Below are 19420 nucleotides of genomic sequence, written 5' to 3' on the forward strand. Positions count from 1 at the left end.
TTAAGGCACTTCAATACTAGCTTTCCTGGCTTTTTACCACCGCTCTCTTAAAACAGTCACTTCATTCCATTCATGGTGTCCTACTTGCTATTCCTAAAACATCCCCTAGCGCTATACCACCCCCTTATTACTCCAGACCTGTTTTCCTGTTTTCAAACTTTAGTCATTCTTCGGGGCCCAGATCAAACAGTTCCTCCTTCATGAAGCCAGCTGGATGTGCTATCACACACTTCTTAAATATCTCTGGATAAAAGATTAACAAAGCTTCTGCTCTATGGACATATTTAACCTTGGGTTAACTTTCTAGCTCTATTCCTAAGGAAGAATGATAGACTATTTCTAGCCAAGACTGCCTAAACAGTTTATATATTAATCCTGATTTCCATCCAAATCTTCAAAAACTTAGTATAAACAATTTGATACAGGGGACATACTGATATGAAGTTGATGTCATACTAACTCTGCCCTGCCCTCTTTCCTTCAACCCAAAGTCTGGTTTGCTTTTAGGACAGCAAAAATTGTTTGCCCATCCTCTGACCAAGGCACTTAGTGAATTGCTGGAAATATTTTATGCTAGAGAACTGTAAGTGAAGTAAGATGGTTAAAATACCCTGTTTATACTACCAGGACCTCTTAGATCAAATGCTAAAAGAAAGCGGCATTGTTAAGAAATATTTTAAAAATTCTCAGGTATATATAATAAGGTAGATTAGAGAATTAGGAATTTTTAAATTTGGTAGGTTTCACCTTTACATACTAATATAAAGTATCACTTCATAAGCAGAAACCAAATGTTTGACCTGTGGTTGGGGAATGGCCACACAATCAATACACCAACTCTAATAACACGGAAACAGTGGCTGTAGCTTAGCCAAATCACTACGAGTTTCATCACAGACTTCACCTTAATAACGAAAAGGCTACTTCTGCTCCTCTTTTGTGTAGTAACAGGCATAGTCGCCGTATTTGGTCAGTCCTCTTCTTCCTTAAACCTTATAAAGTATGATTCAAAATACTGCTCCCCTCCTTTTTGCTCTCATCACCCAACATTTAGGACAGATATTTTCTAATTCCTTAGAAAATTATATTTTCCTCTGCAAGCCCAATACCAGAAATCATATTGTATCTAGGAATCAAGGGATCCCATTCCCTCCAGATGTGCTCTAGAGTATTCAAAAAAAATTGAAGCCAAGATTATATCTCTTAGAGAAATAAAACTATGTTAACAGGACAGGCCAAGCTAAAAGTAGGACAATCTGACTTACTTTTGGACCTACTGTCTCTGTGAAAACATTTTAGCCTTAAAATTTGGCCGATTCATATGAAATATTAACTACAGCTATACATAATTTTATAAGGCAACCTAATTTTAATAATCCTTTAATAAAGTGATGAGATTTCATTAATAGAATAATTAGTATAGAAGAAGTGAACACATATAAATATTAACTCAGAATTTAATTCTGCATAAAACAAGAAAAACAGTTAAGGCCCTAATGTAAAAGTAAGGGAGGGGATAAGGAGAATATAAGGCCAGTCAGAAAACCTCCATAAAAACTGCCACTCTTATAGTACATAAAGATATTACTGGCTATCAGTGATAATAGGAGAATCAGAAAATAAGAGGTACAATACAGTGTATGTTCAAGTCATATTGTGACCATACTCTACATTAAAAGCAAGATTACCTTGTATTTTTCCATGGTCCTTCCCTCACCTTATAGCTTCTGCACAAGTCTTGTAATCAGAATTCAACTGCTGAAGCCTGAGAAAGGCACAAGGACTTCCCACAGAGTACATGACCAAAGCTAAGGAACCAACCTGGCTGCTACAACAGACAAGCTATGTCACCAGAAAATCTTTCATGTTTGCATCAACAAGAGATACAAACTTTGGAGCTACAAATGAGGTTTTTACAAGGCTAGAAATAGGAGGTGAAAGCTTGTTAGCTTCACATAAACCACAGCAAAATTAAAATTTTGGGGGTAGCAGCCTATTGGTTTTGAAACTTGACAATGTTCAGAAACAAACAAAAGAAATCACTCAAGGAAAAATGTAACTAAAGAACATTTATTTGTTTTTCACTAGGCTGTATCTTGAGGACATAACTAGCCTGTGCCATCACTCCCCCCTTCGACTTGAAGAAGGGTTAGTACAATGAATGTTATATAGCAGATATGAAGTTTTTGAAGGACTGGAATCAACATTATCTGACAAAGAATAACTTCCATCTAAATAATCATAAAAATGTTTAAGTAAAAAAAAAGGAAAGAAAGAAAAAAGAGGGAGTGATGGGGGTTTCAGATTGAACAAGATCCTCACATTTCATCTAATACATTCGATCCTGGCTAGAGTGTACCAAAATGGAAACAGGATTACTATTATACAAAACTTCCACTACAGCACGCTGTACACACCTGTGTTCCAAGCCCACTCCCATCCCCTTAATGCTTCCAATACGACTATTTCCCGGCCTGCTGGGCCTGCCGACGAAGAAGCACGTAGATCTTCTCTTTAATCCAGTCTTTGTTATAAGGCTGGTATGTCTGGGTATCAGCTCGGTAACTGAGGAACAGAAAGGGAATGAGCAAAGTTACAATGGTCAATTACTGTCATGTTTTTAAAACTCCAAATTATAACTGCCTGATGATGGCAGAGACATGTACATGTTCATACATGAATTTAATGAAAATGTAAAAAAGTTGATTACATAACTGTTGACTTTTAAGTGATATGAACTTTAGATCACTTAGCAGAATAAGAAACCATGGCTTAGAGATCTTAGATTCTCAACATGTTACACAGTACATGTACTTTTTAAAAAGAGTTATGACCAGAAAACACATGTTCTTCCTCCTACATAGTTACTATTTTTATGGTTCCTCTAGTGATTAAAAAACCAAACCAAACACTAGTACCAACTTCGAAAATGCTAAATTTATTTTGAACTAAAAAAACCTTTAAAAGCAAGTTACTGTCACAAAGATCTCTTACCTGAAAAGTATTAACAGAAGGAAATCTTTTAACCTGTATTTTAGGATTTGCTTTTTAAAATAATGCTACAGGGCAATGGAATTATTAGAACACTTAACAAGCTCCAAAATGGCTCTTATCAGTAGGGAAGGGTCAGGCATGAAAGGACTAGCATTAGCAATGAAATTCCAATGGGACTCTAGGGTTGTGGGAGTCCAAGGTATCACTTAATAGCCAATCACTCAAGGCATCTTTGCAGGACTCAAAAAACAGAAACAGTCCAGCTGACCTACAACTGGAATCTAGATGGTTAAACAGTAAATTCATATTTGGATTGAAAAAAATAAAGCTATAGTAATTAAAAAGCAGGTGGTAACTAGAGATTGCACAAATACAAAGCACATCACATTGTTTCAAAGCCATGTGCACCATCTGGTGGAAACTCTGCATGGCATCCAAGGGAGGCGCAGATGCAATTTGCCTTAAAAAAACTTTAAGGATACCCCCTTAGGAAAACAAAATCTTGATTTATCAATTATTGTTTCATTTTAGCCAGAAGTTTCATATTTTAACAAGAAAATTACATAAATACCTATTAAGAAGTCACCAACTGCTAGGTACAGCTTTAAGTACTTATCTGAATCAACTCAATCCTTTTTTACAACCCTGCGGGAGTAGATAAAATTATCTTTTTTGGAAACCAAACCACAAAGTACAGCAACTTATTAGCTAAGTGACTTTGGGTAAGAAGCTTAAACACTCCTGACCAGAGTCCTTACTGTTAACCAATGAGCCAGAGACCTATGCTTCAATTTTTAGCAAGAGAAACAAACTTCAAAGTAGGAATTTTTTATACAATCATCATTTCTTTCCCTGAATGGTAGGGTCAGAATCTGATTTATTAAAAATGTACAAGCTTTCTAGTTTTACAGAATGTTTAACCAAATAAAAAGATGCATTTGGCTTTTTACTAATGTTTTTATTCTAAAAAGCAAAACAAATTTCTTTGAATATCTTTTTCGTGTTTCCTAACTATTATTATTTTTTAACCCCTCTCCCCCCACTTTTCCACCCCTGACCTATGGGTGTTACCATCTCCCCTTAAGAAATGGATCTCTGAAGGCAGGGCATCTCGTCCCATGCGCTCATGGCATGCACCCGGGGTATGGGCCGTGGTTCCTCTGGGGCTCGAACCCAAGACCTTATGTGTAAAGCAGCTGTGCTAACCACTACTCTATGAAGCCGCCCCTTGTGTTTCCTAATTAAAGAACTGCTAATCTAGTCTACTTTAAAGCATGGCAGAATAGACTATAATATTTATGTTAACACTGGAAAAGAACTAAAAGAGGAGCAGAATTTTTCAAAACTATAATATCTGGGAAGGACTGCCTTATGTAGACACCCCCAACAAGAACAGTTTGGTTTTGAACATTTAGAAATTCATCAACTTGCATGCTATTTTCATACTCAAGAAATAGTATTAATGCTTTCTTTATGGAAAGCAGTATGTTGGTGACTGTTAACTGGCACTTGAAAATAAGACAATTAAATGGTAAATACATTTATAAAATCCCAAACTGTTGGCACAGATGAAATCTTTTAGCTCAGTGTAATGGTCAATGAATGCAGGTTTATACAAGAACAGAAGCTGTAGGACTGAGCAGTGAAATCAGCCAGTGTCTTCTTGATTAGGAATAATTATCCTTGTTATGATAATCAAGGATAAAAATATCCCTATTGTCTCTAAGTAAACAAGAAAAGCCTACATATTCAAGAGGCTGTTATCTTACAAAAAGCTTACTTTAAAAAACCTTACAGATCAGAGAACAGTGAAGAAATCTGTAGTCTGACTTCAAATATATGAACTACAAATCCTCCATGCCTAAATTTTGTCCTGGGTTTAATTATATCACAAAGTATAATCTTATTCATTCCATTTCCTCCTATACTAGTTTAAAAGAAAAAGTTTGATGTCATCGCCATGTAAATTTAATAGAAACAACAAGTACACAATTTACAAACCAAAGCTGGACTCAATTCTTGGTCTGAGGAATAACAGCCCAATTCATAATCCCTGATTTAGGAGAGGGGCAGGATGTGCTAACCATCATAAGAGGTGCCATAGCAATAGGTGGCCTCTTTGGAAAGAATGCCTTAATTCTCCAGAATATTCGAATAACAAAAGAGGCATAACAAAGTCACACAGACAAAATGGTTCTAAATCCTAAATTTGATTCTCAAAGTTTTCAGAGGCCAAAAAAGTTTCAACATTACAAACAGAAACATAAACTACAATTCAGTTTTTTTGATAATAATGCAAATATCAGAAACTATTTTAGCATACTAGATGTAGTTTCCGGTTTACATTTAATGGCACAAAGTTAGACATGTTATGTTCTGTTGTTAATGACATACTTGTAGTAAGGTCTCTCAAAACCATTTTTACTTTGTGTAATTTTCACACTGTGAAAAAAATAATTCTTGCCTTTAATTCCCATCTGTCGAGAATGAGTGCCATGTCCCAGGCATCAGGATTAGATACCTGATGTTTCAATATGTCTCAACGGTTTTTATTAAATTGCAGTAAAAGCTATAAATTTTTAATAAAATCAGTAATTCATTTAAAAAATAAAGCATGGGTATGCACGTAAACTGTGAGACACTGCAATATTTAGCACAACAGAAGTCAGATTCTTTCGCTTTTGTTTAACCATCCTATCAATTCAGAATATAGTTGTTACTGTAAACAAGGGAAAAGGAAAACCACTAACTATTTAAAAAGTTGTACCTCGAATTGTTTTCTATGGGTGACATGCATCTATACAACCAGTATTTACTCAGTATCAACTACCTGCAAGATACTATTCTAGGTACTGATGATACAGCAGTGAATAAAAACAAAGCTCTGTTCTCAAAATCTAGAAAGTAAATATACATTATTGGTGATTTCATATCCAGTAGATGATTCTGCCAATATCTGGGCCTCTCAGTTCCTCAAACTCCTCTCTTCCAATGATCTTGTCTTTTGTCCTTCCATGGCCAGATCCCTACATCTTGTTCAATACCAGCAACTTCAATCTCCCAATTTCAAGCATTTCATTCTTTGATCACTTACTATTTCCCAATATCTCAACTTCAACAATCCTGACTCCACAGGGACTGATGATTAATTAATTCTACCTCTGCCTCATCCCATAAGCCTCGCTTATATTTCACGATCATTCAGTCCTTTACACAATATTCTCTTGTATATACCTTCAACTTTTAGCAATATTTTTGCTAATTATCTGCCTACAACTATCAGGTTAAGAGTTACTAGGAAAAAACTATCACAATTACTAATTCCATTTTAAATTCATTAGCAGGTGCCTCATGAATCACACATTTCCCAATCCCTTCACCTGAGACTATTTCTTACTTCTCTTTACAAACCTCAAATACTCACTCATAACTCCAACTGGTGTCCCTACTTCTTGGATAATTAAAACAATCAGAAAATAATTTCCCTAAGCATCCACCACATCTGCCTGCCCTTTCTACTTTAGTATTAATGAACTGCCCAAGGTCTTATCTAAAGTCATCAATTTCTCCCTCTATACTAGATCATACCATCAAGTCTGCAAATTTATTATTATTCCCCATACCTTAAAAAAAGATTAAATAAATCTATTTCTTCCTCCCGCTATATATAACCCCAGTTCTCTACTCTCCTTGTGAGCTAAATTCCTTAAGAAAGCTGTCTGTGTTGGCTGCCTACAATTCTTTTTTGTCTTATTAGAATAATACCTGCAGTTTTGTTGGTTTCATAGTTTTCTGAGCTTTTTATATTAAAATAATTAAGACTGATATGTCTTTCATCACTGAAAAACATTTACTTCTAGCAGTGTCTGGCATAAAAAAAAATTTAAATCTGACAAATTTCTGAAAATAGAAAACATATGGGTTGGTCTAAAAATCTCACTCTAACATACCCAAATATGCATGGTTAACACTGGGTAGGATGAAAATTAAATTCCATTTCGGTCCTACATATATTTACATTTTAAAAATAGTGTCATAAAAACAGAATAATCTTAGTTTTAATTAAAAGCCAATTACTTTAGGGACAAAGGCTATAAAGGAAGAAAAATAAAGAAAAAGTTTTTGGTTTAAGGAACAGAGAATTAGGACTTTGAAATTCTTAGTTGGCATCTTCTCTGCATACTAACTGTACCAATTAGCAAAGTTCTTAAGATTTTCCTGTGCCTTTAGCTTTATGTTGTCAACTTATTTTAGAGCCATATGTAGATGAAATAATAATGACTACCTAGAAGTCAAAATGCAAAGACCAGTATCAGGCGGAGTGAACTCCCAATTCCATAAATTGCTTCAATAAATGAGGAAAATACAACTTAAGAGACATGGTGGTTAATACTTACACAAGGCAGCTGAGGTCTGCCAGATCATCAATAAAATCAAACAACTGACTGATATCATACGTGATAGAGGGGCTGTTGGGATTCATTCTCTTCAGATGTTCCTCATACATTTTACAAACACCTAAGAGGGGAAAACGAAGATCTTAAAATTGCATAAACTTTAGATATAAACAGTATTATATGTTGATTATGTGTTGATAGCATAATACTTATTTTCATAAAGTTGGGCTAGCAATTTTATAAAACCTTTATAAATTCTCCAGAACATTGGTATTTTGTGCCTTAATAATAAATAATAAAAAGAGTACTTCAAGCCATTGTATCTAAAAGGACTTTAAAGACTTGTCATATATGATGGTTCCAACAAGTGATGACACTGTCTTCTCAGGTCTTTCATTAGCCACAGTGTAAAGAAAAATACCACACTTGTAAATGATACTTTCTATTTTGCTTTCGAGTTTTGAAACAATGCAGCAAACAAAAAACCAACCTTCATCCCGAACACAAAAAAAGAAAATCCAAAAACAAAAATAAATCAAAATTGGCAATAAAGAAGAGATTATCATAACAGAGTATGCAAGATCCTTAACTCTGTATTCAGAGACTTGACTCTATTCTGAACCCTATCTGTCAAACAGTAGCTTCAAAGAGCTGTTGTGAAGATTATGCAAAATAACATAAAGAACCAACACATGCAATAAGCATATAAGTACTTAAATGTAAGTGATAAAAAACAATAAAATAAGCACAATCGCTGAGACCAAATTAACATAATTATCTAAAGAGCACATTATTTAATTTCTAGAGACACACTCCTCTTGCATTCCTACAAAATGGAAACATAACCTCTTCAATCCAATTCAACTTCAAATACTTTTAAGACTACTATGATGAATGGACAAGTGAATAAATGTTATCTGAGAAAAACATGTCCTATCTTGTATACACAGGTCCTTCAATTTACCTCTAAATTGACTTCAAAAATTTCCTAATAAAAATATTCAACAACAGAGCTATCAAAAGCTATCTTAGTTATGATTTTTGATTGGCATAGTATACCACATTGTGATCAGAGAATACTGATTAGAAAAGTCAAAATGGAAAAGAAATAAAAACCAGGAAAATAAATTCATCATTTATCTTAAAAAGGCATTGACCCACAGCTACCATACTTAACAGTGAAAGATGGATGCTTTCCTACTCACATTAGGAAGAACACTAGTGTATCTGTTCTTGCCACTTGTATTCAATACTGTACTGGAGGTGCTAGCCAGGGTGATTTGGCAAGAAAAAGAAATAACAGGCATTTAGGTTGGAAAGGAAGGAGTGCAACTATCTCTTCACAGATGACATGACCTTGTATACAAAACATCCTAAGAAAACCATGCACACACACAAAAAACTATTAGAACCATTAAGTGAGTGTAACACTGCAGGATATAGGGTCAATTTACAAAAATCGACTGTATTTCTATAACCTAACAATAACAATCTGAAGATGAAATTAGGGAAACAGTTCCATGCATAATAGAATCAAAAAGGAAAACTCTTAGAAATAAATTTAATAAAAGAAGCATTAAGACATATACCGAAAACTGTAAAATGTCATCAAAAGTAAATATTTAAATAAATGGAATGATATCTCATGTTCATAGACTGGGAGACTTAATATTAAGATGGTAATATTCGCCAAAATGATCTATAGATTCAATGCATCCTCTATAAAAATTCCAGCTATTTTCGCAGAAATTGACAAGCTAATAATAAATTTGATATGGAATACAAGGGACCTACGAGAGCCAGAACAACCTTGAAAAAGAACAAAATTCAAAGACTCGAACTTCCTGATTCCAAAACTTACTATAAAATAACAGTAATCAAGACAGTGTGGTAATGCTAATGCCTAAGGATAGGCATACGGATCAATGGAATAGAAACGAGAGTTCACAAATAAACCCTCACATTTATGGTCAATTACTTTTTGACAAGGATACCAAGACAATTCAATGGAGAAATAGTCTTTTCAACAAAAGGTGCTAGGACAACTATATATTCACATATTAAAGAATGAAGGTGGACTCATACCTCACAGCATTTATAAATATTCACTCCAAATGGCTCAGAGAACCCAAATTATAAAACCCTGGGAGAAAATATAGGCACAAATCCTCATGACTTCGGATAAGGTAATGGCTTCTTCAGTGTGACACCAAAACCACATGTAACAGAAGAAAAAATATATAAATTGGAGTTTATCAAATTTAAATCATTTGTGCTTCAAGGACCCTATCAATAAAGTGAAAAGACAAGCCGAAGACTGAAAGAAAATCTTTGTAAATACATATATCAATCTGATAAATGACTGTTATCAAAAATACACAAAGAACACCTAAAACTCAAGAAAACTCAATTTAAAAAAGTCAAAAGATCTGAACAGACGCCTGCCTCATCAAAGAAAATATAATGATGGCAAATAAACATTATGAAAAGATGCTCAACATCATATTATTAGGAAATTGCAAATTAAAACGATGAGATCTATACATCTATCAGAATGGCAAAAATCCAAAATGCTGCTGACAAACCTAATGCTGCCAAAGATGTAGACCAACAGAAACTCTCACTCACTGCTAGTAGGAATGCAAAATGATACAGCCATGTCTGAAGACAGTGTGTCAGTTTCTTACAAAGCTAAACATAGCCTTACCATATGAGCCAACAATCACACCCCTTGCTATTTACCCAAAGGAGTTGAAAACTTACATCTACACAAAAACCTGGACACAAATTATTTACAGGAGCTTTATTCATAAGTGCCAAAATCTGAAAGCAACCAAGATGTCCTTCAATAGGTGAATGGATAACCAAACTGTAGTACATCCATACAACAGACTATTATTTAGCGATATCAAGAAATGCGTTATTACGAAAGACATGAAGGAATCGAAAAAGCATATTGCTAGGTCAAAGAGTCAATACGAAAAAGCCACCTACTATATAATCCAAACTACATGACATTCTGGAAAAGGCAAAACTCCAAAGACATTATGGTAGATACACATTACACATACATGAAAATCCGCAGAATATTCAAAGCAAAGACTGAACATAAGGTAAACTATGGACTGTAGTTCATAACGTATCAGTATTAGTTCTACAATTGTAATAAATGTGTCACACAAATATGGGATGTAAATAATTGGGGAAGGGGGGGTTAGGGAAAGAAGATGGAGTATGATGGAATTCTCTGTATTAACCAATTTTCTTGTGAACCTAAAACTACTCTTAAAAAATAAAATCTATTAATTAAAGAGGAAATGGAGCAAGGAGGGAAAGCTCTGCTTTCCAGAGGAATATTAACTACTGTAAGAGAGAAATAAGAAAATTACCATTTGGCAACCACCATTTGAGAACTGATTTAGTAATTCCATCTGAACTATTCTAACTTTTTAAATGGAAAATAAATCGCCATTTCTAATTTAAAAAGAAAAAAGCTATTAAACCACAAAAAGATATGGAAGAACTTTCAATGTACATCGCTAAGTGAAAGAAGCCAGTCTGAAAGAACTGTATATAGTAATGATTCCAACTCTAAGACACTCTGGAAAAGGCTAAACTATAGAGGCACTAAGACCAACAATTTGCCAGGGGAACAGTGTGGCTGGTGAAGATGAATAGGTGGGAAAAAAAGGGATTTTTAGGGCGGTTAACTCTTCTGCTGATTCTGTAATGGTAGATACAAGACATGCATTTGTCAAACCTACAGAACTGCACAACACAAAGAATGAACCCTAACTATGGACTTTAGTTAACAATAATAATGTATCAAAATTGACTTATCAACTGTAAACAAATGCACACACGATGCAAGGTGTTATTAATAGCGGGAACTACAGTGAGGGTGGGAAGAGGAAATACATAGAAACACTGTATTTTGTTTAATTTTTCTTTAAACCTAAAACTGTCCTAGAAATAAAGTGTATTAATTAGAAAAAAAGTTAAGCTTCACTAAAATCAGCGAAGGGTAGTAAAGAGCATTGCAGAATCAACGATCAGGCGTGATATAGGTAAGGCAACATCTTGCTGAGGCAGCATGTAGAAAAAGCCTACATTAATGGCAAGCAAGGAGGACAGCAGTGAAGCGACATGAAAAAAGAACAAGAGCATTGCTCTTCTTTAAAAATCAGAGCATAATTTCATGGCAACCAGGAAGGCATGCTGCCAGCTACCTAGAAGCTGTCTCTATTTTCACAGGTCTACTCATTGTTGGCTTTGAATGAACAGATTTTTAAGTCTAATCCAGTTAGCTTTGGATAGCAACAAATTCAAGAACATGCCCAGCGGCAAAAAGAGTGACTATAAAATCTTTGTAAGATAAGAAGAATGGACAATGTGCTAGAAAGGGTGTAGGGCATGCACGATTGGCTTATCTGGTATGATTAAATGTTAAAAGATGAATAAATGCAATTTGTGACAATCCAATCTACATGCTCTCATCTAAGGGTTTACTGAATAAACATTAAGAGCTAACAGTTCTCCTTCAGTGTGGTGACCACTTATCAAACCACAACAAATTATACTGATTTGGTTCCATTTGCCTTTATTCTCTGAACTAATTTTTATTTCCTAACAGCATTCCTAAATATCTACTTCCTCTGCTCAAATTAACAAAACAAGAAATCTGGAAAAAAAACAAACCTAGTTCCTATATGAGACACATTCTAATAGTTAATAGTGAGAGTCGGGAAAAAAATAAGTGAAAGATTTCTACCCCTAGAATAATGTTTAAACTCACCTTCCATGCATTCATTCACAGATTCATAGTCAGCATAAGTTCTGCCTTCTGGCCTCTTGGTAGGTTGTACCAGCAAAATGGTGTGAGACTATAGGGGAAAAAAATGTGATTTCACTATAAGTTTCTAACTCACATTTGAGAAATTCATAGTATGCTATAAAATTCCTCATGGCAAATCTCACTATTTTCAATACTTGCCCAATGACAAGAATTAAGGACTACTAAGAACAAAAAAATGACTACAAAACTATAGTCAAAACTTATTTTAAGTGGCAGTGCTTTCCTGTTGCAAGTTTAAGATCATAATATCACCCAAATCGGTTTTGGTGACTTTCTTCTTATTGAAGCTATTTTTCAGAACCCTTTGGTTTTATTAAAAATCCAAATATATTTTTCTTATCACTTTTTTTCCCTTCTGGACAGATTTGGTCCTTGCCTTCCTTATGGTCTTCCTTCTTGAAGGAATGACCAGTACAAAATATATATTTAAAAGCTATAAATATACATACAAAATATAAGTACATTTGTACAAATATATACATATTTTATATTTCTCACAATAGGAAAATAAGATTGTGAAACCTAATCAGAAAAAGTTATGCAGAATTATCTTAATAAAATCTCTATTCTCTATGATTACCAAGTAGCTGTGATTCACTTTAATGAATAGCTAATCTGGCTTTGCCAACTTTCTTAAAGTCTCAGAAACATGAGCCCTAAGAACAGTCATTCTACTGAAGCAGAAATGATATACACACCATTTGCTCATGAGCTTTTAAAGAAATTGAAGCTTATCTCTCCAGTAAAGCAAAAGTACTTAAGACTGCTGAACCAATAATTTTTTGCTTTAAACATTCTAATTTTTAATTCTATTCTGACTGATAGGAATTATCGCTAATATTTGTACAACAAGAATGGGTTATTAACTGCTGTCACTTTCTCAGATTTTAATCTACCCATTTTAACACAACACCAAATAATGACATAAAAGGTAGTGAAAGGACACTCAGATAAAATGACTTGCTCAAGGTCACATTGCTAGTTGCGACAAAAAGAAACTGGAAATCAAATTTTCTAATTCCAAGTCTTCTTTGGGAGACTATGGGTCAAACACGGAAATAACTCAATTCAGAAAAGTACAACCTGAAAAAGTGCCTTAACGATAGTTGCATAATTGTTAACAGTAACTGTAGCAACCAGGAAACGAAAGGTTAAGTGTGGAAGTAACCACGATTACTCATCATCACCGTGAGCATCTCCTTAGCAGATTAAAAAAAAAAAAAAAAAAACCCACCCACTCACTCCACTATTACCTCGGTAAAATTCTAAAGAACCTGGACCCTCAACTAAGTCTACTTTTTCAGCTTACAGTCCCAAGAGAATACAAATAGGAGTAAGGACAGGGTTCAGGGTTGAAAGTAACACCAAATCAGGCATCTAGGGGTCTTGGAAAAGAGAAAAAAAGATATAAATAATACTTTTTTTTCTTTTTTAAAGCCAAAGCACAGGAAAAAAGGGGGGAAGGAAATAGCTGAGCAAGCCCACTACAAAGAAAAGACGACCCCTCCTGGCCCACGCGCTGGGTGCAATAAATTGAAACTGTCAGCTTTGGGAACAGGTTTGTCAGGCATCCCTCGGCCATTGTTCCTAGAGTAGGCTAGAGCGTTTGGAGGTAAAGAGCATCATCCTCACGCCTGCCTCTACCGAGCAGCAATAGGGAGAAAGCGCATCCTGGAGCACCGCACGCCTCGCCCAAGCCAGTAGGCGGGAGAGCAACCATAGGGCGGACCCAGGCTCTGGGGCCTAGTGCCAGGCCCAGCGTTTCGGCGGCGGGAAGGAAAAGGGGAAGGGTCCACTCGCAAGTTGGAGGGCCGGGGAGCAGCATGCCTGTGCTGAATGGGGGTGAGGTTGGGTAAAGGTTGTACGGGGCTGAAGTCACTTGGAGGCTGGGGGTTCGGGGAGCCGCTGAGGCCTTTCTCACCATCGCGCCAAACTCTTTCGCTGCAGCCGCCGCCGACACTGCCGCCGCACACGAGCTTAGCCACAACGCCGCCAACAGCCAATACCCGCGAGAAGAGCAGCCGGAAGTCGTCAGAAATGCACCGCGAAAAGAGCCTTTTAGACCATAGAGGCTCACATGTTTCCGGCAGCTAGAGCAGATACCGACTCTGTTTCAGCCATCTTGGATGAGGGCGATGAGCTACACAGGGAATCTTTCGGAACTTGAAAAGGAATCTTGTTTTTTTGTCAAGACTCTGTCTTCTGTATTCTCGTTATTAGACCTAACGGCTAAAGAGATCACTGATGTAGACAGTGATACAAGCCATCTTTCATTAGCCCCACTAAAAAATGGCGCCAGTATAAGAATCCCGACCCATAGGTCGGTTGTAACCCGGAAGTGCCCTTCTAAAAGAGGGGGCGGCGGGGCAATCCGGAAGTGGATGTAATGAAGGGGTGCCACTTGGCGGCCATGGCAGCTATAGTATCAGTGGCTCCGGGTCAAGGCCCTGCGAAGTGGAGTAATATGGGCAACGCCGGGTATAGGGCAGAGACAGCTTTGTATCGGCTTTGCTGCTGAACCCCTAAGACCCGTCGTTAGAGACTTGCAGGACTCCTTTCCTCATTCTAGACTGGAAGGAGAGTTTGCTGGGACAGGTGGGCTGGTCCCAGCCTGAGGGGGTAACCGGCAGGGTGCCCCAGGGAACTAGGAGCGCTGGGAGAACGAACAAGTTCGCTTGGGGTTTCCTCGTTTTCCTGCTGCCACCTGGGACGTTTTCTGTAGAGGGAGTGGGCCCATTGTGCCACCCTCATACCGACGATTGAAGAAGTCGCTCATTCGCATATTTCCCCCCATTGACTTTTCCCTTCTTTAACTGTCAACCCACCGGAATCCAGTGACTGGCATCTGAAAACCCAGGGGCTGGGACCTAAGACTGCTGAAAGTTTTCTCTGGTGCTAACAGCAGCAAAAAAAGGGCTGTTTCCAGGTACGTTCAAGAGCAAGGTGCCTCGTGAACACATCTGGTGGAGAGGACGAAAGAACTGGAAAGTCCACTTGTTCTCGTGGAATCACGCGTTTAAGAACCTAAGCACCCTTTGAAGCCAGTGACAATTCGTAGTCTGGTGGCGGTGGTTGAATGAAGGAGGGCAGAATGGATGATTTCATCTCCATTGGTCTGCTGTCTCTGGCTATGTTGGTGGGATGTTACGTGGCTGGAATCATTCCCTTGGCTGTTAATTTCTCGGAGGTAAGAAATTCTCAATTTTCTGTCAGCTGTCAGGATGGCTGCTAGGAAGTAGTGACAGTTTTAAAGGGAAACTGCTTCTACAGTTAATGTCAGAGGTAAAGGTCTTATTAAGAAAGGCTGTCTTTAAAAAAAATGCATAAGTTTAATAGTAAAAACAAATTTCACATTTAGTGTTAGGATTCTTAACCTGCGGTGGGTGGATCCACTGCAGATCCTGGAGTAATCTAAACTTACTGAAATTACATACAGAAATTTGGGGCTTGGTGCATTTTCCTGGGGAGAGGCACCATAATATTCTTTTGATTCTCAAAAGTTTCAAGGAATGAAGGTGCCAGGTTACTAAAAAGAAACATTAGTGGTGAATCTTATTTGTTCATCTGAGTTGAAATCAATATAACTTCTCTTTTTGAGGAAATCAGTTTTTTCGAGAAAGGTAGTTTTTTAAATTACTGTATTAGAGTCAAGAAAAATGGTCATAAAAAACTTAAATTAGGTTCTTAACTCACATTTCCTTTTAAAGAAAAGCATTAGACTGGATATTCAAAGTTATTTTCAAATCTATTTGGTTAGAAATTAATTTTTTGTTAATATATTTGACATTTGGTTAATTCGTTTGGTTGTCATTACTTGAACAAACATTAACGGGGAAGAAAGATGAAAGCTTTGTTCAATGAAGATGCAGATAGGTTCTTTGAGTTGTCATAAAGAATTTACATCACAGTGTTCAAAGATTTCGAGAGAAAAACTATACATGGACAGAGGGGAACAGGATTTCATGAGTATGCCCTGGAGTTAAGTAGTAAAATAGGCCCTAATTTCACTGCCAGTCCTGAAAGTGCTTTTAAAGGACAGGGGAGAGTAGAGTGTCCTGAAGTAGAAAGGAAAGATATAGGTAAGTGTGAAGGAGACCTTGAAGAAACCTGAGGGAAGAGGAAGCATTGCTGGTAAAATAGCCTGTGGTGGGAAAGAACCTGGTGGGACAAGGCCTTAATGAAAAATATTAAACCCACAGCCAGCTGGAGGAGAGGCTTGAATTGTTGCTGCTCCTTTTCCTTTTCTTTTTGTACGTGTACCCCTCAGCGTCTAATGCTAACATTGAGCTAAAATTTTTTGAGCACCTAACTTCATTTTAAAAGTTCAAGGAGGTACAGATGAGGATGCTGAGACTCAGATTGTGTCTCAGTTTCATGAAGTATGTTAGAATTAAAGCTGTTTCTTTAAAATCTAAGTTTTTCTGACTCAGCAATTATTAGCCACTTTGTCCATTGTGGCAAAGTTAGCAAACTGGGAACCCACGTACCAAATCTAGCCTGCAGACTTAATTCGTTAGATTAGCAGACTGTTTAATTTTATTGTTATTGTTTTTTGTCTGTATTGCCTCAAGACAACATTTGGCTACAGCTGAGTAGTGGAAGAATGTCGCTGTCCTCCTGGCTATGTATGAAGCCTACTGAACTCATTTTGGCTACCTGCCTGCCTAGTGCTTTATGAGCCTGCTGTCTTTCCTCTAACATAAACCATATTTTCTTGTAACTACATTAGAATCGAATGGACATTAATAGGGCTGACATGTGTGAGGTTAAGTTGGTTTGTATATCCAAACTTAACAGAGGTAACATCAAAATTGCAATTAATTCAAATAAGAATCCGATAAATCTTATTTCTATAAAAGGCTTAGGACTTTCCCAATTTTAGTATTTTCTCCATCTATCTTGGGTGATTTTGCAATATGCAGATATATGCTATGACACTGAAAGGAAACGTGTACATGAATAGTGTAATTAACTAGGCCATTAGTAAAGATAATTGGTATGACGTGTCATTTATGGCTTTCTAAATTTTATGGTCATGTGGTCTTTTCCAGCTGTAGTTCTTAAAGTGCTAGAAATCCACATTCATAATATCTACTTATTATGCAGCAGGAACAATGCATTTTGAACTATTAGAATAAAAATGAAAATTATGTGTAACTTAGTCAAAGACATTTTAGAATTTAACTTGTGTTTTCTATCTCCTAGGAATTAAACATTTTTTCCTTAGGCACATAATACTATTATTACCAACCAAAGTATCGTGAAACTAGTGAGATGATAAATTTGTAAAAATAAACTTCATCCTTAGGGCCTGGGAAGCACAATTTCTACCTTAGAAAATAGTTCTCCAGATTCCAGCATTGACTAAGGTCTAGATTTTTTTAGAGACTAGTGTTATTATACATAGGAGGACCAGTAAACCTAATTTATTTTATAGTTCATTTTCATTTGCATGAAAAGGTATGCTTATTATTCATGTTCTTAATCTAGCTGCTGCTTTGTCATGCAATACTTTTTTCTTCAGAATTTCTCAGCAGGAATAAAAGATCAATAAAGCTGTTAATTATGGCAGGATTCGTATTTAGAAATGAGTTAAAATCAAATAGTCCGAAATTGTCGTAGCAGTGGTACATGCCTGTCATGTCTGACCATCGGGAGGTTTATGTGACATTGATTTATTTCTCTGTCATTTTGTCCAACATTCCTTGCCCCCATAGCAGCTTTCCCTGATGTTTTTGTAACTTCTTCATTGCCCTTTGACCTGGTGACTGTACCTTCATACCTAAATGATTTCTAGAACAAAGAAAAAATCTGACTCTCAAGTGCATTTATAAGTAACTGTGATAATCAAGATGCTCTCCTTTTCACCATGTGGGAAGGAGAAAAACTAAATTTGTAAAGGAGATCAAAACTTGCTTTACACAGATGAGGTCCTGTCTGGTAAAGGAGTTGTTAATGAGCAGTTTTCTTTGGCTCTAAATGAAAATCTTGCTTATGTAAGTCGAGAGCCCACAACTTAACATTACTTAGTGTAAACCCAGTTTAGCAAGTGCTCAGATTGATGAATGAATTTAAGATATAAATGATGACCAAAGTGGGATTTTATATAGATTATCTGAGGATTATTATTTACCTGAATATGTCTTGTTTTTATAACAGAGCTAGTAACAGAGAGCAAGCTGTTTGCACCAGAGCTCTGGAGCAAATGACCAGTTTTTGTTTTTTAATTTCCATTTCACTGCAGACCAAAACATTTGTAAAAATGAAGTACTAAGAAAATTAAGTGGAAAAAAACATAAAATACAAGTCCAAATGTAGCTGTATTTGATTTAAGAGACATACAGTTATTCCTATAATTGTTAAAATCATGTTGCTATAAAATTGGTTGAAGGCATTCTCTCAATTTTGTACTTTTCTTGTTACAGACCAGTTTGGATTATAATACCACATATTTCATGTGTTAAAATACTATGCAGATTAAAGTAGTATGCAGATTAAAGTAGTGCTACTCTTACTCCGTTAAAAAATTTAAGATGGTTCATAATGCACTGATTTCAAAAGGAACTGTCGAATATAGATGGTATAATTCAAAATCAGTCACTACTTGAGCAAGTTACTTAATATTCAACTCTCTTCTATTAAATGACCTTATAGGATTTTTGTGAAGATGTAATGAAGTAATACAAGCAGAGGGCTCAACGCTGTATCTAGAACATAATACGGACTTTAGAAAACATTGAGGATTAGTCTCTGTACCGATCATGAAAACTTTTAAGGTTTTCATTTTTATAACTTTCTAAATTATAAATTTTAAACCTTTTATTTTAGAATGGACTTCTAATAATGGGTAAGTCCATGGAAACTTCTCAGCTATTTGTTTAGAATTTTAAGATATTGTTGGAGGGAAGGGGGTGTTGGCATTCCTATTCACCATGGGTGTTCCGTTCGGAAAAGCCAGCTGTTTTCCTCTAGTTTCCCTGCCATACAGTACTTTTCTCAGTATTTAACTTTCTTTTCTTCATAATACTTATTCTCAGTTCAAGCTTTGTTTTGTTTTTCATGTGTTAAAGTTAGTTTTGTGTCTAATTATAATAACCGACTCATTCATAATAAATATCTTTGGGGCTTTGAGTTTCTACCAAATCAAAGATTTATCTAAAGAACACATCTGTTC

General features: G+C 36.1%; 2 protein-coding genes across 3 annotated transcripts in view; one reads left to right on the forward strand and one right to left on the reverse strand.

Annotated features, from left to right (window-relative positions):
- Positions 1-2054: 2054 nt before the first annotated feature.
- ERH (ERH mRNA splicing and mitosis factor) lies at positions 2055-14280 on the reverse strand. Its single transcript, XM_016131309.2, has 4 exons — positions 14168-14280; positions 12187-12274; positions 7392-7512; positions 2055-2565 (listed from the first exon to the last, which is right to left on the reverse strand). The coding sequence occupies exons 1-4, from the start codon at positions 14168-14170 to the stop codon at positions 2463-2465; spliced, it is 315 nt and encodes a 104-aa protein (XP_015986795.1). The 5' UTR covers positions 14171-14280; the 3' UTR covers positions 2055-2462.
- A 217-nt stretch (positions 14281-14497) lies between these two features.
- The window catches only part of SLC39A9 (solute carrier family 39 member 9), a 37277-nt gene continuing 32354 nt past the window's right edge, over positions 14498-19420 (forward strand). Inside the window, exon 1 of one of the 2 annotated variants that reach the window (XM_016131307.2) lies at positions 14498-15433. In XM_016131307.2, the coding sequence (XP_015986793.1) occupies positions 15323-15433 (111 nt within the window). In that variant the 5' untranslated portion in view covers positions 14498-15322. The remainder of the gene's footprint in view (positions 15434-19420) is intronic. The other variant, XM_016131308.2, reaches the window with a different exon arrangement.

This window comes from Rousettus aegyptiacus, unplaced genomic scaffold (genome assembly GCF_014176215.1).
Source record: "Rousettus aegyptiacus isolate mRouAeg1 unplaced genomic scaffold, mRouAeg1.p scaffold_m13_p_3, whole genome shotgun sequence".
Lineage (NCBI taxonomy): Eukaryota > Metazoa > Chordata > Mammalia > Chiroptera > Pteropodidae > Rousettus > Rousettus aegyptiacus.